Here is a 27,110-nt window from a genome sequence, read left to right on the forward strand (position 1 = left end):
AGTAGAAATGCATGCCCACGAGATCTTGTAGTTAACCAAAATAACTGCAGTCTCTCCAAATCTCAGGCTCATATAATGTGGCTGGTTTCACACAAACCTGAGGCCAGTCTCCACAGATATGGAAAGCCACCTGATGTTTTTTTTTTGACATGTGGACTCAACTGAAACAATATGGTCTTCCCCTTCGTGAGAGCAGAGCATGGCCATCAACAACAGCACTAACAATAATGGCATTTATCTAGTCCCTGCTACGAGCCAGGCACAATACTCTCCTCTCATTAAATCTTCACAGAGACCCCTCTGACCTAGGCAGCAGCATTTTCTCCACTTTCCAAGAGAGGAAACTGAAGCTTACAAAGGTAACTTGCCCAAACCTTAAACTCTTCTGACTCTAGAGTCAAAGTGCTTCTGTGACTTCTACCCCTTCCTTCCTTCATCCTTGATAAACACGAGAGAATCTTCCATTTACATTTCTCTCATTGGCAAGAGCTGAGTAACACTGCTCCAGGTTTTTACTACATTCACATATTGCTCATGGTTAACTAGAATGGCATTTACTAAATGCTAAGATAACATGACAAACACAGTCCAAAAGTTACTCCTGCATTTAAATGTTGTTTCTTTAGAAAAACATTTTTGAAATTATTGGTATGATGTTGGCACTGTCATGAATGATACCTTTGACCAATGGTATGTTACTCCTTTGCATGCAGATGGATAAAGCCACCCCAACTCTAACCCTAACCTAATACCCTGACCTTTTGTTGCCTCAAAACTCCAATGCTTGTATTTAATTTTTTCCATCTTATTTTATGTCGTTTCTGTTTGTATCTACGGATTGCTCATGCCTACATAACTCCTACTTCTGGTTAATGTTTTACTAACAGTAGAATCCACACTCTCAGTTATAGTCATTTTATTATGGATGAAAAGGTATGAAAGCCATGTTGGTTTTACTTAACTCCATACAGAAGTGAGAGGTGAGGGGGGAGTTCATTTTATTTGTCCCAAGAGTCAACTGAAATTATAAAAGGGGAAAGGTCTCACCCACAAATCAAGGAATCAGGAGTCCAGGGTTTGAAGCATAGTCCCTGTACTCTCAACCATGTAAAACGGGAAATGATTTTGAGGGGAAAACCTCAATCTGTAAAATGGGAATGATTTTACCTATTTCAGAGTTGTCTGAGCGAGGAGAGCTTGACAAAATAATAAACATAAAATATCCAACACTGTGGTTGGAACACAGCAGGTGTTCTTATATTATTGTAATAGTTGACTATTTTTCTAACAGATTATTCAGAGTAACAAGGTACTTTTATATAAACCTTTTAGACCCAAGTGAAAAAATAACACAAATAATACAGAAGACTATATAGCAACAATAAAATAATTACCTTACACTTTTTGGCTCAAAGAACTTCTATTCTACTCACTGCCATGTAAAAATAGAGATAAACTGCCTAATATACTGCCTAGTATATATCATGCAGGTTCATGTAAAGAACTTTTACAGTGCTATTTCCTTCCTGTTACAAAACGTCATCTGATCAAACCCAACATCATAGCTCTGCTGGGCTGTATGTTTACACCTCAAACCTAAAACTGCACTCTTAATTGGTTTATGAATGTTTGCCAATAAGTTCATCAATCACTCAATCATTCTGTTACTAGTTAATTAAACTTATATTATAAATTAAATACTTCTAAATTGCTACAAAAGGCCAAGCTAGACTGTGCTTGGTAACAGGACTGCAATTACAAATAAAGCACAGTATTACAGTGTAAGTGAAAGGAAGCTACATGAACAGTTACAATGGAGTGTGACATTAACTGAAACAGGGATAAGCACGGGAGTACCAGGGACCAGGTTGTGAGAGATACAACCTGCTCAGCTTTGCCAAGGGGACATCAACAAAGGTTTCCTGCAAGAAGTCACTCTAAGATGAATCCTAAATAATGACCAGGAGAGAATAAGGAAAAGAAATCAGACAGGGATCCAAGAAGAAGGAGGGTATTTGAAGGCTGGAAGCTAATAAAGGCACAGAATAGTCAAGGAACTAGAAACCATTCAACGTAGCAGCAACACAAGATATGCGAGTGAGAATATATGGCCTGAGACTGGAAAAGGGAGTAGGAAAGGATCAGGGAAAACCCAGGATGCCATCTTTAGACAGACATTTGGAATTATTCTTAAGAGTTTTTAAATTATGGAGAAATATTGTCAGAACAGTGTTTTTACAAATATCGTTCTTTTTACAGTGTAGAGCAGGGAGTGGAAGAGTAAATTCTACAGTAGAAAGACCATTTATGAATGTCTTGGTATAGTTCACATAAAAGCCAAAGTAGAAATGAACTAAAATAGTAGCAATAAGGGTAGTATGAAAATCTAAGCTGGGAGATATTAAGGAGTTAGAATAAAAATGATCGGACATTTAGTGGATATTAATGGTGAGGAAGAAGGAAATAGTGAACGATGACTTGAGTCTCTGTTTTGTGAGGTGGGTCGCATAGGAAACACAGGACGCGGAGCAGGTTTGAACAGAAATACATAGGCTTAACTTGGGAACTTCAAGTTGAATGAATGTGCCGTGAGAAGTCCAAGTGAGGCAGTAGACTTTTGAATAATGGACTTTTGGATAGTGCCTTTAGAGCTAAGGACAAGATCTTGTCTTGAGATTTGGAGATCCTCAGCAAGAAAAGGAAGTCTGATAGAAGTTGCATGTATGAATCAGTATTCCAACCATGGTGATAACGGAGAGTGAGGGACAGTAAGAAAAAGAGCCTGCAGTGACGTCTGAGAAGAAACAGCCAGGTAGGTGAGAATATAAAGTCATGAAAGACAAAGGGAGAACTTTCTGAGACAAGAATGGCCCACAGTGCCTAAGGCAGGGTGGTCAGGGAAAAGAAGGCCGAGAACTGACAATTTCCAACATCTTTTCTATAAATTGATTCTACATTGTTTAGAACTGCTGACAAATGTCTTAATCCACTATTGGTTCCATCCTTGGCATTTTTTTTTTTTTTCTTCAAAATAGAAGGATCAGGGAGCCTGGGTGGCTCCTTTCATAGAACATGCAACTCTTGATCTCCGGGATGTAAGTTCAAGCCCCATGTTGGGCCTAGAGATCACATAAGCAAAAACAAACAAACAAAAATGGTAGAAGGACAGAAGATACCTAAACAACTCACCATAACAAAAGATTGCTTGAAGCGCATTTTAATGTCAACTGGTCCTCAGTTAATAGTGACAAAACAAATACATTCCACATGAAATATTATTAAATAGTATTAGAATTCAGTAATTCCTAATGGTCACAGTAAGAGTTAAGTGTCCAACCTCAGCTCAGGTCATGATCTTGAGGTCCATGAGTTCGAGCCCCATGCCCAGCTCTGTGCTGACAGCTCAGAGTCCGGGGGCTGCTTCAGATGCTGTGTCTCCCTCTCTCTCTGCCTCTCTCCCACTCCCACTCTGCCTCTTTCTCACAAAAATAAAGTTTAAAAAAATTAGAAACAATAAAGATAACTCAGTGCCATATGTCAGAGCCAAGAAACTTCATACACCATGAAATAAGCTTGACATTTCAATTCATGGTAGCCTATTTGCAAAGTATTCATTTACTACTGACTTTGTGCATATCCAATAAAAGATGCCATTTTATGATCCATTAAAAAAGATGAAAAATTTAAATAAAATTACAAAAGGCATTTGTTAGAAGTAATAAATAATTTACCTCCAATTTGCACATACTGAATATTAAGGTGGCAACTATTCAAAAAGTTATTAAAATTATGGTGACTTAAGATATTTTGAAATCAAGTGCTACTATTAAATACTCTGCAGAGCTTTTAAAAAGTTAGTTTTGTGCTAATATTGTGAGTTGGAAAGTAAGTCTTCATATTTGTGAATAATTTAAAGATCCCACTTCTAGTGATGAGGATGTATGTAAATTAATGTTCTGTCTAAAAATATATTTTTGAAGTGGCTAAAGGATTCTTGAATAAAATAATTTCATTTAAGATATTTCAAAATGTGTGTATAGTAAAACAATTGGGAAGATTGCTAGATTTCAGAAAGAACAAAAGCTTATTGAGAGATGTGCTGGCCATTACACCTGAAGCTGCATTGTAAATGTTTACAGTATTACACTGAAAAGAATCCCTTGTCAACTGTGTTTGCACATTTTAATAAAATAATGAAAGGATACTTGGAAATAATCACTCATTTTTAGTGCCTTTCATCAAAAAAAAGCCAAATACCTTAATCATAGCAAAAAAATGATAATGCAAAATTTAGGAGCAGTACATAAGAAGATTTAAACACATATTTAAGGATATCCTCTATCTCATCATATCTCTGTCCCTCTTTGAACACCTGTGGTTACCAAAACACTCGCTAAATTGTTAGAGAGATCTTCCTTGTATTGAGCTGAAATGTACCTCCCTTTACCTTTCACTCTTTCCTTCTCCTTTCCTTAGAGCAATAAAGAATAAGTCAGATCTGTCTTTCACATGACAGAGCTGATGTTTGAAGACATCTGATGCATCACGCATGAATCATATTTTAGAGTATTTTAAATTATATCCTATTAAACATTTCCATACTTGCAACATCTCATTGGCCACCTTTAGATGTGCTCCACTTAATTGTTCCTCTTAAAAGACAATTTCCAGAACTAAAAATAATTCTTAGGATAGAGATGCAATACAGATTAGGTGAACTGATGACATTTATACATATAATCAGAAAGCAATACACTGTGGGAAAGAAAAGATAAAATGCCCCACCACCAGGGGTGGGGGATAGAGAAATAAAGAAACAGATATTATTCCTCAGCCTTAACCTATCTCACCAAGATTCTACAAGATTCTAATGTTTACATTAGAAGACATAACTAATGTCCTAGAATCCATGATAAAAACAAATAAATCAAGTTTCATTCCTTATAAGGAAAAGAAGAGAGAATAAAGGCATTCCTCTAGCACCTGCTGGTAAGATAGTGTTATTAGGTATTGTATAGATATACATACACATACATGCACAGGTATATTTTTGAAAAAAAGTGTTCACGTGTGAAGCCGTGCTAAAGGCAATAATGTTTCCAACCAAGAAAGAGAAGTGGAATGAATCAGTTTTATCCCAGGAAAAATGATCATATTGAAAAAAATAACAATGTCAAAGAAGAAAATAAAAAGATTCTATTACCAAGTCAGACTCTAACCCCAAGTCAGCCACACCTTTCATCTGAATGAACTTTCAATATCAGATGCCTAAAATTTTCCACATACACTAATGTCCCACCACTTCTTACTCAAAACACTCTGTCAACTGTCTTCCCACACTGCCTTTTAAGAGAACTAATACTATCAGTTTCATCTGACTTAGATATTTATTTCATATTTGCCAGAAGATTCTGGCCAATGTTTTTGAAAGCACATTTAACTATACCATATGCCTCCTTAAATCATCTCTATCAAACAAGCTGTAGGATAAGGCTATGGTTCATTCTGTTCTGTTTTTCTTTCTTCACAACGTGTTTATGTATATTTACCCAATTTGCTCTGCTCTTCTTGCCAAATTACAGGTTTGAGATCTCAACTATTGCAGAACAGCTGTGCTATTGTTGACATCTCACTCAACAAGGGTCAGAAGAGAAGCCCATCCTTCAAGTACTGGGACACCTGCACTTATACCACGAGGCAAACACCCTGCGTGGGGAGGATTCAAAGAACTCCACAGAGTCTTTCCTGTTCAAACTTAATACATTTTGGTACAAGTGAGCCACTGGCAGAAGTAAACGGCCAACGATCTACAGATTTTTCTTGGTAAGACAACTTATTTAATCACATGACATTTTAAAACAAAACTGTATCCAGTGAAAGAAGTACAAAAGAACAACTTCATTACCACCACCTTTACATTCTTCCTGTTTAAATGCTAAGAATCCAGGGGTGCCTGGGTGGCTCAGCCAGTTAAGTGGCTAGCTCTTGGTTTCAGCTCCGATCATGATCTCGTGGTTTTGTGAGCTTGAGCCCTGTGGACTCCACGCTGTTGGGATTCCTTCTCCCTCTCTCTCTACCCCTCCCCCACTCACACTGTCTCTGTCTCTCTAAAAATTAATAAATAAACTGAAATAAATAAATAAATACTAAGAATCCACTCCTCTCAATCAGGAAATCTATATCAAATAAAGACATTTAAGAAACAGAAATCTCTCTCAAAGAAAGTACTTCAAAGACCCATTTTCAATAACACTAACCAATGATATGCCCACATAAGATTTGCCCAGATAGCTTTAATGTTTGTTTACTCCAAATCAATTTCCAAATGCAAAGCTATGGTCCTAGCTCTGCTGCTATATTCTTCATCCCCATCTCCAAGTAAAGCATTTTCATGTTAGCCTTCTTACAAACTAACATTCACAAGCGTTTAGGTTTTAAAAGAATAATCCTCAAACAAAATGAAATTCAGGAAGTAACAGCAAGATGCGAAAAGAACTGATAGAGCAGGTTAATGAGATAAGGCACGCGTCCACGGAACCAGCTCTGAGACTAAGCATCTGGCTTTGAGGCTGTCTATCTAGGGTTACTTCACCAGGGTGTTGTTAATTATTTAAGTGAGAGAACACGGGGAACCGTCACCACATCTGTCACCCTCGCACAAGAAAATCCTTCATTCATTATTGGGCCAGATGTGTTTATTTGAAACATAGACTAACTAGCTACTTAATGGGTTTGAATCCTTAGCCAAAAGCTAATTAGGCAAACATATTAAGCATCAGTCACCTTACAAGGCTAAACTGTTTCACTTGTGTTGATTTTTATAAAATCTCATAAGAGCACTCATCACCTACAATAGTATCTGAAGAAAAGTCAAGGCAAAGGAAAGGTCCAAATTACTTGCAACATACTTAGAGCAATCGTGATGTCTCCAAGTGCCCAGTATACTAACAAACAAAACCTTCTCATGTTTTGCCTCAGTGGTATCATGTGCTTGATACCAAAAAGCAAGAAAACAAGCAAGCAAGCAAACAAACAAACAAGAAAGAAAGAGAAGGCAAAAGTAATTATCTAAAATGTCCTTCCTCCTAAATCCCCAGTTCCTTGTAGGTGAAATATTAATGTCAAAAGCCAAACCAATGATGACTTCTCATGTCTAGTAATATTGTGCTCTATATGATTTTTTTTTTTTAAATCACATGTCCTGGGTATTTAGCCAATCTACAAATCACTGAAGAATATCAGCAGTCTCTATAGTTGTCTCTTAAAATGAGAGTGCCCAAAGGCAAATTCTAGAGAAGACAAACTCAGTGTCTGGGATAAAACAGGCATACTGCATGTTATAACTACTTTGAAGAAGAAAGTAAGCTGTCTTCCTTAACCAATCACTGCTATTAAAAAGCCAAGATAGTTTTCTCTTCTCTTTCTTCTTCTTTAAACGTTTATCTATTTTGAGAGAAAGAGAGAGAGAAAGCCGGGGAGACTCAGAGGGAGAGGAAGAGAGAGAATCCCAAGTAGGCTCGGCACTGTCAGTGCAGATCCCAACGCAGGCTCAATCCCACGAGCCATGAGACCAGGACCTGAGCTGAAATCAAGAGTTGGACGTTCAACCAACTAAGCCACCCAGGCACCCTTCTGTTCTTTTACATGGCATGCCCTCCCCACCCCCCACCCCCACATAGGATTTGGGCATTTTTCTCCTACCTGATAGAAGTCCCTGACCTCTCCCGCCCCCTGCAATCAAAGGTACTCTTTTTGCTCTTAATATAACTAGTAATTCAAAATATTTGAGAAAAATGTGTCCATCTTCTCATCTAGCAAACATTTATGAATCTATTGTGTGCCAAGCATCGTGTTTGGTGTTACAGATACAAAACAAAATCTATCCTATCAGGAAAGAAACCCCAGATAAAATAAACGCTTGGGAGAAAAAAATTAACCATGAAAAGGCAATAGGGAGTGCCAAACTCAAGAGGGGAAAGACTGTATTGATTAAATAGGGTGACCAGGAAGGGTTTACCAAGAAGGTGACATTTGAACAAGGCCTAAAGAGTGAACCATGAGGAGAAGAGCATTTCAAGCAGCGGGAACAACTGGTATACAAGTGTCAACACAGTTAAGGAACAGCAAAGAGGCCTGTGCGAACATCACAGAAAGGGCAAAAGGAAGATGAAGACTCTGACATGGTGAGGGCCAGATCGTACAGAACCTTGTAGATCATCGCAATGTTTAGATTTCCACTCTGAGTGGAATAGGGAACTCATTATCAAGGCTTCAAAGTGGAGAGGTGATATAAATGAATGGTTTTAAAAGGATCACTTCCGCCAAGAACAGAAGCAGAAAAACCAGAAGAAGCTAATAAACCTTGTATATTTCATTTGTTCTATATGCAAGATCAATTTAAAGTAATCTCGTATCTTATTTATTATCCTAAACATATTATATCCACTACTGCTGAGCTAAGGAACATCTGAACTGTCTGCAATTGTTTCTTTCATAATAGAGAGGATAAAAAAAATCATAAATGGAAATACGAAATTACTAATGAAATCATTTGTGTTTATGTGATTTAAATAAAAGCTCTTCTTCCAAACATTCCTTATTTTAACCAGGTGTCATTATGGTTTATTGCCACAGCCAAAAAACATAAGAAAAGAGACCTTAACGGGATGTGAATTTTAAATTAAAGCACAAATATTTCCTAGTCCAAGATATGCCTTATTGAGCCATGTTCCTTTTGCTCTTTCATCTTGATATTTAAACACTATAGTAGTTAGCCAAACTCACTTTGTAACTCATGTGTGTGTAAAATGTGTGTAGGTGCATGTGTAAATTTAATACTGCACAGTTCAAAATAATGACCATGGCACTGATTATTTAAAGCCTCTAATGATAGTTCTCTTACCCATCCAGAAAAACTTATGAAGTCTTTTATTCAATATTTAAGCAATACGGTAAAGGAGACTGAAGCATTTTCAACCTACTAAGAGTACATATAAAGTACTAGCCAGAGTAGTTTGCCTAGAACTACTACTTCATGTTCACTCTATACATTTTTTAAAAAAGACAAGAATAATTAATGCAAATTTGTCACCATTTCCTAATAATTTGTACTTAAAATGTTTTAAAAATGTTTTAAATGAAGTACTTACTCTCCAACTTTATTCAGTGTAGGTGCAGGACAAAGCATAGAATTAAGCTCCACACTTACTGGGTTAACACCTAGAAAATAAAATGGCACTGAATTAATAAAGAGCTTTATTTTTCTCAGTTTCATTAATAATATGTAAAACATGAGGCGCCTGGGTGGCTCAGCTGGTTAAGTGTCTGGCTCTGGATTTCAGCTCAGGTCATGATCTCATGGTTTGTGAGATTGAGCCTCACATTGGGCTCTGCACTGACAATAAGAGGGACTCTCCCCCACTCTCACCCTCTCTCTCCCAAAATAAATAAATAAACTTGAAAAAAAATGTAAAAAATAATCTAAAAAACATGTGGTAATCAGGGTTTAATGGTGTAATGTTAGATATATATTAGAATGAAACACCAAATAGATTCTCATCTAAAAAGAGGAGAAGGAAAAGAGAATGAAAACATAGAGATTATATGCCTCATTGATATACATTGTTGGTAAATTAAGTTGTGATTTTTTTCTTAGACCAAATTCACATATATTTGTAGACAAAATTATCATCTTCTCCATCTCCATTTTTCAAGTATCTTATGAGCTTTTAAGGATAAATGATATATATTTTAAAAGCAGAACTTAAAACAATGGAGAAAAGATGAGCATCCAAGAAGAATGAATATATTTCAAGGGTTTAATAAAATAGTTGTATCTACAATAAATAAATACATTTCATAAAATAGAATGCTTAAATTGCCCTAATATTTTTAATATTATAGGAGCAAGAAAATCCAGACTATAAACATTCAGAAAAGTTACATAATCAAATGGATAATCCTGGGATATAAGGGAAGAAAACACAATCTGACTCCATTTATTTGTTCAAGGATTTACTGTAATAAATTTAATCTTAGGTAGCTAAGGAATAACTATGTTTATACTATAATCAAACATGTACTCAAAGGGAGCTAGGTAAAGCTAACTCTTAGATTCAGAAGACTAGAGAATAAAAATAAAATTACTTTGTCCTCTTCACTTGTAGAATCTACTATGAAGTGTTTGTTACAAATATTATTATCTTGCCTTACCAAAATGATGATCCTAACAGGAAAGAGAGGATTTAATTATGACATTTACCATGCTGAGATCCTCATCACGTTAATTCAACAAACACACACTGAACAGTTGCTGTGTACATAGCCAAAGCTGTGCCATTGGAGTGTTTAGTACCATCAGAAAAACAGCAAAATTGTAGATCAACCTCACAAAACATAATTCTATCAGGGTTCACAGAGTTGTAGCATCTGCCTTACAGATTAAAATTTTAAAAGCCAATATAATCATTGATAAAGAAAAAATGTCTTAATAGAGACCCAAAATGCTCAGAATATTAAGATTATTTAAGGAGTTTTTCTCAGAATGAAGATTAAAAACATTATATTCATCTGCTTTTCTAAAAGCTGTATTAGAGAAAATAAAACCCCATTCCATAAATATGATAATTTTCAATAAACAGTGCTGGGTGGGCACTGAAGATCAAAATATGCGATGTATCCAAAAATATAAAATATATGAAATATCAACCAGGCAAAAAGCCTATCTCAAGAAGCTGACTGGTAAATTATTGGGAAATTAGATGAAGAAAATGAATGAGAATAAAACAAGGCAATAAGTAGTAGAGTGGTCCAAGACAGTTAGATTTTCAGGCAAGAGTGACAATAAATAAATCTGGAGAAAGAGGCAATTAAATCAAGCAGTTGATGCAGTCCACACAGAATGAAGGCAGGAAACATGGGTCAACTCTCAGCTTTTCCCATTATTGGCTGTGTCACCACACCCAAGGTATTTGACTCTTTCAGCCACTGGACCACTACCTGTAAAATGAGGGTACTTAGGATAGGGTTCAGCATTTCTTAAGTTATTAACAAAGGTTATAATCATGAAATAACAAAAAAAAAAAAGTATTATTACTACTGGTACTCTACTGGACTTCATTTCTTTCTTCCTTGATTGAAAAATATGGTTTAGTTGATTTCAGCTGGGAAAAAGAGGAAAACACTTGATGTTTATATGCTGTGCAGATATTCAAGCAACATGGAGATTACAGGGAACCTACTCTTTGTGTATGTTTCATTTACAGTGTAAGTACACAGAACATTCCCATTCCGACTGCCCAAGATGAATCCTCTTCCATTCAAAACAATTTGAAATTCCTCTAGAAGTAAAAAGAAAAATAAACATTTTAATCTCTGCTTTACAAAAAAAAAAAAAAAAAGGCATAGCTTGAAAGGTAAATGTACACAGAATGAATATCTTCATAGTGATATGTCTTCATATCTTCAATGAAGACATCACTCTGTCTCCAACTCTACTTGCTTTCTTTGACCCCTCTAGGGAAATTCAGAGAAGCTATCATTCATTGCCATAGAAAGGCATCATTTTATTTTTTAAACAAAGTGCTTTCCAATAGTAACCAAGGTATTAGAACTGAAGCCTAACAGTTAGTCCCACATATCATAGAAACTTCCTCTTACCTCCTGTCTTTGTCTCCAGGGGAAGGAAGGAAGGAAGGAAGAAGGAAGGAAGGAAGGAAGGAAGGAAGGAAGGAAGGAAGGAAGGAAGGAAGGAAGGAAGGAAGGAAGGAAAGAAAGAAAGAAAGAAAGAAAGAAAGAAAGAAAGAAAGAAAGAAAGAAAGAAAGAAAGAAACTTTCCCCAATTCTATCCTTAGGAAAATATCAGTAGGAAAGAACCCTCTTTGTTTTTCACTACTCCCAAGTATTAAGATGTAGGAATGTAAAGAAAATTACTCATTCATGTTCTTTGTTTCTTAGAACAGTGACATGTTGTATTTTCTTTAATCTCTGACACCTATACAAAGCTCTTTAACAGTTTCTTCATATTACAAATCCCGGTTTCGTTTTCTGTTGCATACAAACTTAGAACCCCAGCAGAGGTCATGCACTTTGGACTACTAATAATCTATCGCCAGTCAGTAAAGGAAGTTTATTCAACACAATGCTCAGGTCTCTATAAAGAAGGAGGAGTCATTAAATGTTAGAGAGTAAGATAAAATACTAGAAAAAAAGGTTAACTGATCACATACCTTGAAAGGCAATTAAATATTTGCTGTTTAGCTTTAAGATAGTATATTAACTATTTTAACAGTGATTAACTCTCAATCTTCTCAAGCAATCTCCTAGCATAATCAAACAAATACACAATAATGTATTGTGGAAGAAAATATTGCTATGCCACTCTGCACTGAGTATATTATAAAGTAATTTTACTTAAAAATTGCAGGTAAAACTTATAATGTGACTCTGTGAAAAGAGCATGGGTTTCAGAGTCAGATAGACAAGAGTCAAATAGGACAATTACTAAAGTGAGTATTAACCCACTCTGCCTGGGTTTCCTCATCTGTGAACCAGGGATTATAAAAACATCAAATAGTCCTGTTATGAAGATTAAGTAAAGTTACAAAAGGCAAAGGGATGCTCTGGGATATTCAAACACATTATTCCTTTTAAACATCCCAATCATTAATTAGGGAGTCTAAAAGATAGAGGACTTAAGACTATATCTAGCGGTTAGAAGACTCTGGGTAAATCACACAGCGCATTTCCTCCTCCACCAGACCCGATATTTTGTTTTTCAAAAAGTCAGATTAAGGGGCGTCTGGGTGACTCAGTCAGTTTAGCCTCTGACTTCGGCTCAGGTCATGATCTCATGGTTCGTGGGTTCGAGCCCCGCGTCAGGCTCTGTGCTGACAGCCAGCTCAGAGCCTGGAGCCTGCTTCAGATTCTGTGTCTCCCTCTCTCTGTGACCCTCCCCTGCTCACGCTGTCTCTCGCTGTCTCTCTCCCTCTCTCTCTCTCTCTTTCAGGAATAAATGAAACATTAAAAAAAAAGTTCAACATTCATCATTTACAATTGTGCATTAAAATAATAATAAATAAATAAATAAATAAATAAATAAATAAATAAATATCAGATTAAACTGAACTGCAGGTCAGATTTGAAGAAAAAGAAAGAGAACAAGCCAGAGAGAATCACACTCTCTTTGGGTAAGGATAGCTTGGAAGTGCTAAAACCTGAGCCTGTTCTTAGCTAATGAAGCCACCTGCTTCTTTCCTGCTTTCCACCCATACATCACTCCCTTATGTGCCCCGAGCTGGAGGGCACTGTGCTTTGGGCAGGTCATCAAACCAGGGAGCTCAAAGTCCACAGATACATGACTGTATAATCAGATAAGAGAAAAAAATTCATATTTTATTTTACTTGTCATAGGAAAGGTCTCAAACATGAACTAAATATACAGAAAATTCTAAAAGCCTGTCACACAATATGTTCATTATTTAAAATAAGACTCCAATCTTAAAAAATTTGAATTTAAAATAGAAATATTTCAAGGAATTATTTAAAAATTCTTACAGAAAAGGATGCCAAAAAAGTTAATTTTGTTATTCTCATTCCAACATGAGTTTCAAATCATATATTTTAACTAGGGGGAAAAAATATAATTTCTTATATGGTATTTTTAAATTCTAACCACTTACCCCCTACACAGACACTTGAAGGCCGCAGTTCCAGGATTTCAGTGCATGACTGAGCTAGTATCTAAAGGGGAAAAAGACCAAGATAGAGAACTAAATTATAACATGTAAAGCGAATTATAAGATTGCTAATAACCTTAAGGTCCTCCCCTTAACTTTAATAGATGGCAAAGAAAAATCTATTAACTATCGTATATACAGCTACCAAGCTCTTGGGAAATTTCTGTGCTTTCAGTATATATTCTATGACCATATGCTGTAGGAACCCTTACTTGATTAGAGTAAATATAGACAGGTGCCGATAAAGCGGATGTTGCCTCAAAGTCTCGTAGCCTTGAATACAAACAGATAACTAAAATTTCTTGATGGCCATAAAAATCAATGCTGACTCCCTATCAGGCAAAAGGAAGACAGCAAATCAGACCCCGTGTTTAGTTATGCAGATTTAATATGTTTTTTATTAAGAGGTTCAATATCATATCCAAAATTAAACACTTCTTTATTTGTGGCGTTTCTATTCGATTTCTCAACCTCAATTCCCACGGATGCTAATCCTCCTTGTTTGCAGCAAACCTTGGGCTTGGGGGGACACAGGCTCCTTACACTAGCCCAACATTTTCCTCAAAATCACAGACTCTGTACTCCAGCATTCCCAGAGCACAGGAACAGAACGGCTCTTCTTAGCTTGTCCTGAGAAACAGAAACCGCCATACAAGGAACAAGGCTACAAGTGAAAAACAACAATGATGAACTATGCTGCTGTGACTGGACCCAACAATCCTGTCTTTATTTTTAGAACTGCCCTGCACTTCATTATCAAATTCAGACAAATTCCAGATGATCTCTGAACGACATTCCTTTCTTGACAGAGTTGAAGACAGATGATGTACAGTGGTCTCTAGCATCTCCTGCTCATAACTAAAGCAGGAAGGAAGAAAATAGAAACACTTTCTATGCTTTCTTTAATAATAGTGGAAGTATAAACTGTGAGACTGTAAAATTCAGCTGGTAATTTTTGTTGCTGAATATGCATCCCTGAAAAGGGGAATCATTTGTACTTCTTAAGATCATTTCCCAGTGAATCCACTTTTCACAAAGCAACTGAAGCTTTAGTGATTAGGAAACAAATACAGTAAAATTTTATATCGGAGAAATTCTAGGTAACATCTATTTCAACTCAGAAATGACCGAAAAGATTGATTCCATGGTCACCCAAAGATCTTTCAATGCCCAAAGACCTCCTCTTGGTCTCTTATTTTATCTCCTATAAACAACACTCATTCCTCTGAAGAGTGTATACTGTTGTTCAGTTAAGAATTGGGGAAAGAACGGGGGCGCCTGGGTGGCTTAGTCGGTTAAGCATCCGACTTTCGCTTAGGTCATGATCTCGCGGTTCGTGGGTTCGAGCCCCTTGTCGGGCTCTGTGCTGACTGCCAGCTCGGAGCCTGGAGCCTGTTTCGGAGTCTGTATCTCCCTCTCTCTCTGACCCTCCCCTGCTCACGCTGTCTCTCTCTCCTATAAATAAATAAAAGTATTTAAAAAAAAAAAAAAGAATTGGGGAAAGAACTGAGGACCACCGTCAAAGGTTTACATGCCCTCTTGGAGGGAAAGTATCTCAAATCAGTGACCTCCTTAAATATTTTAACACAATACAGGTAACAAGACTCTGAAAGGAACAGAACAGAGAGTTTTGCTAAAGGAATATGGAGGTAAAAAGGTTCAACTAACAAAAATGGAGCCTTATAGCTTTCACTTTGGGTGTTCTGAGATAAAAGAACAGTGAGCCATGGAAATGGAAGGGTCAAAGGAAAACATAAAGCCTCCAAATCTACTTTAGCTGCCAGGAAGTCTGAAGAAACCTATTTTACAACAGGTCCCAGTAAAGCTGCTCCTGTTACGGAACATCTTTTAGTTCACAATTTCGTTATTAGTTATTTTAGGCACACCTCTAGCAGCATTACTGAAAAATGTTTCAAACATCAAGAAAAATTATGTGAGGCTTAACGACTGAATCCATTGGAAATTGCAACCATTTTTTAAAAATGCCTTAGGAAAAAGTAAATCAAGAAATTACAATGAGATTTTCCAGAGGCCATGTCAAAGAACATGCAACCCAGAACGACCTGAGTGAATTTCTAAAATTACCTTGGTTTTCTCTCTACCACCAATATTGGCCATAAGTAAATCAGCTCTCATAATATTTAAGACAAATGTATGGGACTTGACTTTCTCTTTTAATTTGATGTAACCCATCAAACAGTTCAAAATGATAGTTTCAGTAGTAAAATCAAATGATTAATTCTATGGCATTCTCCATAAAACTAGAGAATAAACACCTTTAAGTACTGTTGATGGTATACATCTCTGAAGCCAGGCCCTTTTTACACCCTGTAATGTATTTTGATTTTAAAGAAAATGTTCAAACTTATTTAGAAATTTATTTTCTACTCAAGTCTGAGATTAAAGAAATCACACTACATTAAGTAGGAGCTAAAAAAAAGCTGAAGATTGATTATATATTGCAATAAATTACATAATATACATTTATACCTAAGAATACATTTACATTAGTTAATATTATTACTTATTTTAATAAAATGAATTTTATAGAAATGATATTACTAAATGGAAAAATGACTCCACTAACACATTCATTGAAAGGCAAGCAGTTTGGGGACACCTGGGTGGCTCGTCGGTGAAGCATTTGATTCTTGGTTTCAGCTCAGGGTCATGACCTCACAGTTTCATGGGTTCGAGCCCGCATCAGGCTCCGCACTGTCAGCCTGGGATTCTCTCTCTCTCCCTCTCTCTCTCTGCCCTTACCCCACTTATGCTGTCTCTGTCCCTCTCAAAAATAAATAAACTTTAAAAAAAGAATAAAAAGAAAAAAAAGGGAGGGCGAGCATTTTAGACCGTGAGTCATAAAATTGGACTCACCATCTAAAGTCATTCAGTGGAATTTCCCACAGGACATTACCTGCCCCCCTCTAAAGTTTGTATTGATTTTTTAAATGTATTTCTTGCGATCTTATATTAGTTAAGTATATGAATCTCCTCTGTTAGAACACAAAATCTTTTGGAGTATAAAAATAGGATGTCATACTATACAACCTTTTCAGGAGTAGCAAATTGTTTTGTATATGCAGTACAACCAATAAATGCTTAGGAAATACAGGTTACATGAATTAATGATAATATTAAGAATGTGTTTCTAGTAAGCAAATCAACAACCATACTAAGATACAACCATGACTAAGATAAGGCAGAATAAAGTTATATGAAAAAGCCAATAAGTTGTGAATGTTGGAAATCCAGAAACCCACAATTTGAAAGGAAGTTCACCGAAACGACCCAAACGATTCCAAATAAAAAGTAATCAAAGAGAGGAAAAGAGAATGTAGTGGGGAGAGAAGAGAGAAAAACACGTGTCTGCATTCTTAAAAAAATAAAATTTGTCCTAAATTAGGCTTTTCAACCCAGAGTTTACCATGTTCCTATATTAAGAAAATAATGAGGTACTTGGGTGGCTCAGTCAGTTAAGCATCTGACTCTTGGTTTCAGCTCCCGTCATGATCTTACAGTTTCTGAGGTCGAGCCCCGTGGTAGGCACTGCGCTGACAGCACAGAGCTTGCTTGGGGTTCTCTCTCTCTGTCTCTCTCTCTCTCCATTCCCTGTACACATGCTCTCTCTTTTTCTCTCTCTCAAAATAAATAAATAACCATTTTTTTAAAAAAGGAAAACAACTGGAAGTCCAAATAATCCAATGTTTGTATGTAGACAGTTGACATCATAAGATTTTTAAACAGTTCCATAAACACAAAACAGTTTAAAATTTACTTTCACCAAGTAACTGCACAATTTCAAATGTTCAAGATATCAAAATAGGTATATTATATTAAAACTGTCATCTCTAAATGACACCTGACAGAGCAGACAAATATTTTAAACAGTCTAGCTAATTTCTACTGAATTAAATACAGTTATTGACTGATTGAACACTGGGTCAGGTGTCTCATCTACGATAATTGACACGTTATCTTTCATATCTGCACTTCCATCGTTTGTACAGCAGAGCATCTTGTAAGGATGTTTCTTCAAATATGTGTTGCCATCTGTCTTCATTATATCTCAATAGAAACAGAAAATAGTTTCCACTAAAGGTCGGCCTTGGTTGACATCAGAGAGAGCTAATAGTACCATAGACCAAATTTAAAGACATGCCAAATGCTATTAATAAAACCAGGGCACTGCACACACTGGATGTAAAATTGCATCATTTGAGATTCTGAAATATGTGGGTATATATATATATATATATATATATATACATATATATATATGTATACACCACACACACACACACAAATTGGCAAAGAACTTGATGCTCACCATGAAGGAAAGTATAGTACTGAAGCATCTGTTCACTCACAAGCATCTGTTCACTCAAAAAGTAGTGTTAGTGTTAAGGAATATTCACAAATGAAAATAATAGGTGCATTATTACCTACTCCCTACTTTTAAGTCCTCAAAATATTAATATGGATAACTAAACTCAAATTTACTAAAAGCCAAACTTCCTAAATTTAGTACAAATATCAGTATCCAAAAATTCAAAAGAATCCCTAACAATGGTAATAATAACTATCATTTGTTGAGGACTAATTATGTTCCAGGAAGTGTGCTAAGCATTTTACCTGAATCTCTTCAGTTAATCTTTTCAAGTCTTATGAATACATACTATTTTTTAACGTCTATTTATTTTGAGAGAGAGAGGGAGAGCATGTGTGTAAGCGAGAGAGAGGGGAAGGGGCAGAGAGAGGGAGAAAGAAGGTCCTAAGGACCTCGCTGCTGTCAGTGCAGAGCCAAACCAGGGTTCAGTCTTTTGAACCATGAGATCATGACCTAAGCCAAAATCAAGAGCCACCCATGATGCGCCTCAAATACATACTATTTTTATTCCCACCTTATAGATGAGAAAACTAAGGTTCAGAGAGACTTTGTTTTAATTGTTCAATTTTTTTGCTAAGAAAGAGTAGTTTTTAAATAGCACAGCAAGATCTCCCCAGGTTTGACTCTAAAGTCTGTTCTAACCAGTGCACTCTGCTACCCTCCTGGCTTGTGACAGACAGTCTAATCATTACAAAATCTAATATCTACAAACTTGTGAAATTTATCTGCCTGTTTTGCCCAGATTCTTTTTATACTATCAAAACAATCTAAATCTATCTTATTTCAAATAAATAAATTACGACTGTATTCAGCAATATCACTCTCTCCACCTTTATCCCTCTCCTACCTGTGTTTTTGTGTACTTCTATACATTATCTAAGCTGCATCTTTTAAAAACAAAATTTTAATCCTAGTATATGGAGTTGGTGTTTGCTTTTCCAGTTAATATAATTGCAAAGTTTTCCCCATGTCAAGTAAATTATGGCACATCCAGGTACTTTACAAACACTAAAATGATGTCTTACAACAGTGCTTCTCAAATCTGAACGAGCATACAAATCACCTGGGATATTGCTGAAATACAGGTTCTGGTCCAGTAGGTCTTGAGATGGGTCCCAAGATGCTGCATTTCTATAAACCTCCCAGACGATAACACAGACTGCTGGTCTGTGAGCCACACTGGGTAGCAAGGGCTTAGGAAATACATATATTCCAATAATAAGGAACACACATAAGTTTCAATGTCTAGCTCATATGCGGTGAAATATCACATCAATGGAGTGATAATCCTTACACACAGGCAGGAATAATACAAATATTTATCGTGTACACTATGTATGCATATAGACACAAAGATTACTAAAAATCTAATTACTGGTCAATGTCAATATGTATCAATATTTCCAAGACTCCGGATGCACACAAAGGACATTCCATAGGGACAGAAAGCAGACCTGGGATTTCCAGGGAACAAAGGACAAGGCAAAGAGGAAAGAAACTTTTAGGGGTGCTGGATATGTTCATTATCTTGATGGTGATGATACTTCCATGGATACTTTATACATAAAATCTGTTAACATTTATCAAATTATGCACTTTAAATATATGAAGTTTGTAGTTTGTCAATTATACTTCAACAAAGCTACTTTCTAATATGAAAAATAAATAAAATCTATCTTGTACTTTATCTTCAAAAGTATGTCACAAAGCTTCACCCACATTTTTTAAATTATTATTTTTTTTTATTTTAGAGGAAGAGAGCACAAGTGGAGTAGAGGAAAAGAGGGAGACAGAGAGAGAATCTTAAGCAGCTTCCACACTCAGCATGGAGCCCAACATGGGGCTCAATCCCAAGGCCCTGGGATCATGACCTGAACCAAAATCAAGAGTAGGACACTCCACCGACTGAGCCATCCAGGCGCCCCTCACCTACATTTGTTGGGGGTTTTATAGATTTGTCCTAAAATTACCAACTACACTGATGTTGAATAAATTAACATTTTAGATCATCCCATGAATTAGTAATATGTAGGATATGTAAATGCTTACAGCCTCTCTCTTTATTTTTTTCTCTCTACGGTCTTATTTTATTATCACTTTCTATCTCAAATTTGTTTTGTACAGATAAAAACACTTGTGCTTCTTACTTCTCAGCATAATCCAGAACTTAAAAGACAAGAGAGGCTGTACTAGAACAAGAGGTCCTAACTCCGGTTTGAGAGCACCAGAAGCACTTGGAAAACTAAAATCAAACTGTGTTTAGAAACACATAATTTGTTATTTGATCTTAGAATACATTTTTTTCTTAAATGTAAAGATGTCAGTGGCATTGAAGGGCATTTCGGTTTCATACGTTTCTAGAACTTGCCTGAGTTCTGGGAACAGAAAGGACATTTGGAGCCAGGAGGCCGAAGGCTGGGGTTTTTTCTTTCGTTTTCTTTTGTTTTTCTTCATTTTTTCTGCATACGGAACTGACTTTAGGAGAATTTTTGATACAAAGTAAGTTAGTCCTTGTCCTTCCCTTGCTCGTGGTCTCACCTAGGTTGCTAGACACACAGATATCCTTTTTCTAAACACCATCACTGTCCAGGTTTCCTACTGCCCAAAGTATTCCATTTCAATGAGGCTGTTCTCATTTCCTGAACACAGTCATACTAATACATAAATGAATATATGAAATGATGGCCTTTCAAACAACTAAAATGGGGTTATACCTTGAAAAGAAATTTTTTAAGCCATGAAAATCCCTATATATGGAAATTCAGACAGCACAATCATTTAGTAAAGCAAGAAATGCAAGTAGCATGGCAGAAAATGTTTTCTAAAATGGGATGCCTACATCGGAAAATGAGGTCTGCTTATATGTCTGCCCGACAGAGGTCTGTTCCTCTGTTGATATTTTTCTTGGTTTCTTTCCCTCCTATATTTGTGAGAACGTTTTAACCTACAGCCGCACCCACAGGGCCAGGTTGGGTAGGAGACAAAGGTGTGAACTTCCAGGAGAGAGAGACCTAAGCAAAGTAGCCATTGGTATACACAAGGCCATCTGCGAGACTTGTGTTTACAAGCCAGTACAAATCTATAATAGAAAAGAAGTTAAAATACATAGAATTCTAAATTCTGGTACTTTGTGTAAAAATTCTACATTCCAACATGTTGTCCCAAACTGTGAATTAAATGCCTAAAGATGGTTTTATATATTTAATCCCTATAATCACAGTCACTGTCCTTTCTCATTATCAAAACTTTCTGTTCTATTTAAAATATATCTGTCTTGGGGCGCCTGGGTGGCTCAGTCACTTAAGTGTCCAACCTCGGCTCAGGTCATGATCTCATGACTCGTGGATTCAAGCCCCGAGTTGGGCTCTGTACTGACAGCTCAGAGCCTAGGAGCCTGCTTCAGGTTCTGTGTCTCCTTCTCTCTCTGTCTCTCTCTCTCTCTCTCTCAAAAATAAATAAACATTAAAAAAATTTTTAAGTATATTTGTCTGGAATGCTTCCTTTTAAATGTATGTTTAAAAAGTCTGCCATGTATTATGATAATAAAGCCAAACCTAAACACTTCCCCTCTTCCAAGTTGTTTGGGGTAAAATTGCAAGTGGAACAATAGCATTCACTCTTATAAGCTGTAATTATTTTCTGTTGCTAACTGGTTGTGTACAATTTTAATTCAGCGCACAATTCTGATAATCAAAATATTCTCTTAGATCACTGTACACCGTAAATACTAATTTCATGGAATTTCTCTATTGGGCAAAGGAGAGGGATAGACTAAGATAAGGTTATTTATGTCTCCCTGTAGGTTGATTGTTGGTTAACAGTAAAACCAGATGCAGTCTTAGGAGTCAGCTCTGACCTTGTGCCTGCTGGCCTCTCTGAGATTATAATGTTTGGCAGAAGATCAAAGTAGATCCCATTGTGCTGTCGCTTCTCTGCAGAGCTTGTTGAATGGAGTACCAGAATGGTGTTTCACCCTGACTACTCCAGGCACGTTCCAAATTAATTTGGATTGAGTCTACATCAATATCATGCAGTCAAGTTACAGGATTTCACTGTAGGCCAAATTTACATACAAAGTAACAAGTGGCAGACATGTGCTCTGAAGCCAGAACTGGCAGTATTTGTTGGAGTATAGGTGAGAAAATTGCTACATCAGACACAACTCTTTCAAGAATGTCGCTGCTTAGAAAGCAATTTCTTATCTTGCTTGTCTTTAAAGTTACAATCAGTTCTTTATAAGTACTGAATATTAATCAGGTAAATGACAGTATTACCAAGGAACCATTCCAACAGAAATAACCAGACAGCATCATATTTGATTTCTTCTTTCTCAGATATTTTAAGAAGCATATTGATTTGAAATCTTATAAATCCTCAACATGTTTACATAATGAACACAGGTTATAATAATAGATATGGGACATGGAAGAAGTAGTAAAAGCCATATTATGGCCTGAAAAAAATGCATACAATGTATATAGTTGTGGCTTTATTCTTCTGACATTTAAGATAAAATGGGATTAACTAATGGAGAACCCTGGTTGAGATATAGCATTTAATCTCTATAAGATGGAGAAATGAAGTCAAAATATGACTTAGGACATACAATATCTCTCAGGTTTACATTGAAATATCTAGATTTTATGATTTGAGAATCAAGCATTCAGTTAAAAAAGAAAAGAAAAATTTCCCACAACTAATATAAACCAAAATAGATTTGAACATCTGTACTTTTTCCGATTTCTAAATGGCAATAGAAAGGTTATTATACTGGGAAACAGAATAGAGCCCATTCCAGAAGAAACTAGATAAACACTTCTCTAATGAATGATAATGCCATATATTCAAAACCAATCTAATATAAAAAGCAGATAGCACAATATATTAAAAATAGCAGCTGCTCAATTAATGTTTATTGAATTAATTGAAGAGTAAATGTAAAACTTTCTAATAAAAAGCATGAGCATTTTGACTATAAGACAAATAAATGAGGTGTGTAACACTGAACAGTTAAGCATATAAAAAAATACAGAGCTTAATTAGCCGCTACTTGAATTAATCAAATCACATATTCAGTCACACACATGAAGAGAAAGCTTATTTGCATAGTACAAATTTTGGTAATCAATGGCACCCATAAAGCATCAAGCCAAATGGAAGAAAATTAAGAAACAATAAAATGACATAAAAAGAAACATGAATTTAATATACATGTCATTTTTTTAATGTTTATTTATTCATTTTGAGAGAGAGTACAAGCAGGGGAAGAGCAGACGGAAAGGGAGAGAGACAGAGAGAAAGAATCCTAAGTAAGCTCCCACCAGTGCAGAGCCCGAAGCAGGACTTGAACTCATGGGCTGTGCCACTATGACCTGAGCCAAAACCAAGAGACAGACTCAATCAACTGAGCCACCCAGCGCCCCAAATATACGTTATCTTCTTAAGAAAGGAAGGCTAATTCTAGATAGGATATGTGAAAAGAGAAAAATAAATAAATAAATCCCATTGAATGGCTTCCTTTGTGATCTCATTTCTAAAGGCCAATTCTAAATATCAGAGATTTATATTGCATTACAATATAAATAGAAATATTGCATTACACTTAAATTCAACATGCTACCCAAACATATATAACATTTTTTAAACTGTATTAGAAATTAAAAATATTCATCCTAGTAATAAAGTTTAACACTGACTTTGGGTATATAACGTCATCTACAATAGAACATTATAGATAATTTACAAGCATCCAAGGTATATCTTTAACAGATAGAAACTGCAAATTTCCATGACATACAGCATGTCAGAAAATATCTGTAAGGATAATAATAAGTCTAAAAAAGCAAGCATTTTTTTCCTTACTTATGGAGCAGTTTTAAATACTATAGGAGTTCATCCTAATGAAAGATTCCAAGTTTATATCTCATAAGGAAAAATCACAAACAGCATTATTCCAAAGGTCTCAACAAAATGAAGCCTTAGTAATTAACCACACATTTAAAAACATTTTTTTAATATTTTATTTATTTCTGAGAAAAAGAGAGACCACGTGAGTAGGGGAGGGTCAAAGAATGAGGGAGATACAGAATTTGAAGCAGGCGCCAAGCTCTGAGCTACCTGTCAGCCCAGAGCCCGATGCCGGGCTCAAACCCACAAAACGTGGGATCATGACCTGAATCGAAGTCAGACACTTAACCAACTGAGCCACCCAGGCGCCTCGAAATTTGCATAAAATAAGCAGCTAAAATAATTGTAAGGATGTTTTCACAGTCTTTTCTTGCTTGCTTTTTAGCTTTCAATGTTCAGATGATCTTTATTTTCTCTCTGGCTGTCAAACATCCCTATCAAATATATTTTTATTTAAGAGGTGATACTTCAATGAAAAACAATTATAATTTGTAACCACGAGGCACCTGGCTGGCTCAGTCAGTAGAACATGTGACTCTTGATCTCAGGATTGCAGGTTTAAGCTCCATATTGGGTGCAGATACGACTTAAAAATAATAAAATCTGGGGTGCCTGAGTAGCTCAGTCAGTTAATCATCTGACTTTGGCTCAGGTCATGATCTCACAGTTCATGAGTTTGAAGCCCACATAGGGTTCTCTGCTGTCAGCACACAGCCCACTTCAGATCTTCAGTCCCCCTCTCTCTCTGCTCCTCCCCTGCTGGCTCTCACTCTTTCTCAAAATAAATAAATAAATAAACTTTAAAAAATAATAATAAAATCTTGAAGCACCTGGGAGGTTCAGCCAGTTAAGAGTCCAACTTTTGATTTTGACTCAGGTAACACTTTCAGAGTTTGTGGGGTCTAGCCCCGCCTCGGGCTCAGTGCTGACAGGGTGGAGCCAGCTTGGGATTCTCTCTCTCCCTCTTTGTCCCTCCACTGCCCATGCACAGGCTCTTTCTTCTTCTGTCTCTCTCAAAATAAATAAATAAACTTAAAAAAAATAATAATAAAAAAAAGTAATTTGTAATCACATGTTTTGGTTGAGTTCATTTCTGAAAAGTGCTTGAAGCTTCAAAATACCAGTTGCTCAATACAGCTCATTCTGCACTGGCCCATTGCTAAAAATGGATTCTCTCTTCCTTCCAAGTAAGTGAGTTGTATAAGCACAAGTGACAAATTTTTAAACAAACTTTTACTCTAAGAAATCTAAGGAAGAATGTGAGTTATAATCATTGCCTTTTACTCTTCTCAGTTCCAAACATAACAGAAGAATTGTTTTGATTATACTGTTGGTGAAAAGAATGCCCATATCACAAATTGTGAAACAAAAACGCCAAATGACATTTAGGTTCCTCTGCAACTCACAACTACAATTTTCAAAAACAAATGGTATTAGCAAGTCTTCCTTCCTCACTACAACATAGAAATCCACCGGAAAATGGTTGTGATTTGCAACAAAAGCTTACTATCTCTCTCTCTCTCTCTTTTTGGTCAGCACAAACTCAGAATGACCATTTAATGCTTTCTTGAAGGTTAAAGACTCTCCATAAAAAGCACACTAAAATTACGGATAAAGTTATAACAAATATACTATTTGTTTTAGAATCTAAAGAAACTGAATTCCAATATGTTTTTCACTCTGATACATATATTATTTCGTATTAGTCCTGTGTGCCACTCTCTTGTTTTCTTAACTAAAACATGAAATAGATCTGTCATTATAAGTCTATATCTGTTCTAGTCAATCTTTTAAAATTCAGAGAGGCAAACAAAACATATCCCTATGTGTCAAGAATAGAAAAAAAACCAAAAGCCTTATCAACTCTTCTATTAGCTTTACAACCAAACACACATGGCTCAAAGTGGTCAACTCAGAAGAGTCAACGGTACCAGATCCATCTTTATAACCCAACACCAGGAAAGTGTCTTAAACACAGTTAGTTTAAAAAAAAAAATTTCCAAATAAATTGAGAATTATTGTATTTTGGGACAAATAAGATATAATTGAGAAATCATTTATTTGTTACAATTCCTATTGGTGGTACATTTAAGTCATAAATATTCACCACCGTATCCTCCTTTTCAATGTCCTACTTGATTGAATTTGCTTTCAAGAACAGATGAGTCTCCAAAGGTCATCTTTTGTAGCCCAACAGATTGATGTTAAGAAATAAATTTCTGGCACTTAAATTTGGCTATGTAACCCTATGGTTAGTTTTCTCACAAAATATCATAAAGCTGTATTTATTCAAAGTAGGTTTAATTTTCTTAAGTCCCAACCAAATAAAGAAAAAGAATAATATTGTTATCGAGTAAAACTATCATACAAATGCAAATAGAACATTGGACTATGGACTCAAGGTAAGATTATAAAATTTCACTATATAAAATGAATAACTTGAAACAAATTTTCTATTTGTATTTGTTTCCAATTGAAATCTGGAAGGAATGAAGTGTCTTATTAGAATATATGTCAGGGATGCCTGGGTGGCTCAGTCAGTTAAGCATTCCACTCTCGATTTCGGCTCAGGTCATCATCTCAGGGTCATGAGAGCAAGCCCTGCGTCGGGCTCCATGCTGAGCACAGAACCTGCTTAAGATTCTCTCTTTCCCTTTGTCCCCTCCCCCACCTGTACTCTCTCTGTCTAAAATATAAATGAATAGAATAGAATAGAATAGAACAGAATAGATGTCAAAAATATGTAAAGGTATTTGAATATAGTGGACTATAATAGCTATTTTTTCCCTGCCCAGAATACTTTTTCACCCTTACGTGTCTATGAACAGTGGAACAGTGTTTCCTTTCTACTGAGAAAGTGTTCTTCTCCAGTCCATGCGGTCTGAGTGACGCTATGGATCACGATGCCTCCTCCCTCTCTGCCTTGCTATCTACGTCTTATCACAGGGTAGGCATGATACTTAGGCTGGTCCAAATATGTTGACAGGAATGAGCACTTGACTCATCTGGGTCACTGAGAGTCCTTATCTGGGACAGAATTATTGGTGCCCCAGAACAATAGTGCTCTCTTTTCAACA

The 27,110-nt window shown here is 36.1% G+C and overlaps 1 protein-coding gene across 2 annotated transcripts in view; it reads right to left on the bottom strand.

Annotated features, from left to right (window-relative positions):
* The window catches only part of ANTXR2 (ANTXR cell adhesion molecule 2), a 148,402-nt gene that overhangs the window by 94,148 nt on the left and 27,144 nt on the right, over positions 1 to 27,110 (bottom strand). Inside the window, exons 8-10 of one of the 2 annotated variants that reach the window (XM_039220015.1) lie at positions 13,680 to 13,740; positions 11,241 to 11,339; positions 9,150 to 9,219 (exon numbers count right to left, since the gene is read on the bottom strand). In XM_039220015.1, coding sequence (XP_039075946.1) covers positions 9,150 to 9,219; positions 11,241 to 11,339; positions 13,680 to 13,740 — 230 coding nt within the window. The remainder of the gene's footprint in view (positions 1 to 9,149; positions 9,220 to 11,240; positions 11,340 to 13,679; positions 13,741 to 27,110) is intronic. The other variant, XM_039220014.1, reaches the window with a different exon arrangement.

This window comes from Hyaena hyaena, unplaced genomic scaffold, assembly GCF_003009895.1.
Source record: "Hyaena hyaena isolate Hyena2069 unplaced genomic scaffold, ASM300989v1 scaffold_857, whole genome shotgun sequence".
Taxonomy (NCBI): Eukaryota; Metazoa; Chordata; class Mammalia; order Carnivora; family Hyaenidae; genus Hyaena; species Hyaena hyaena.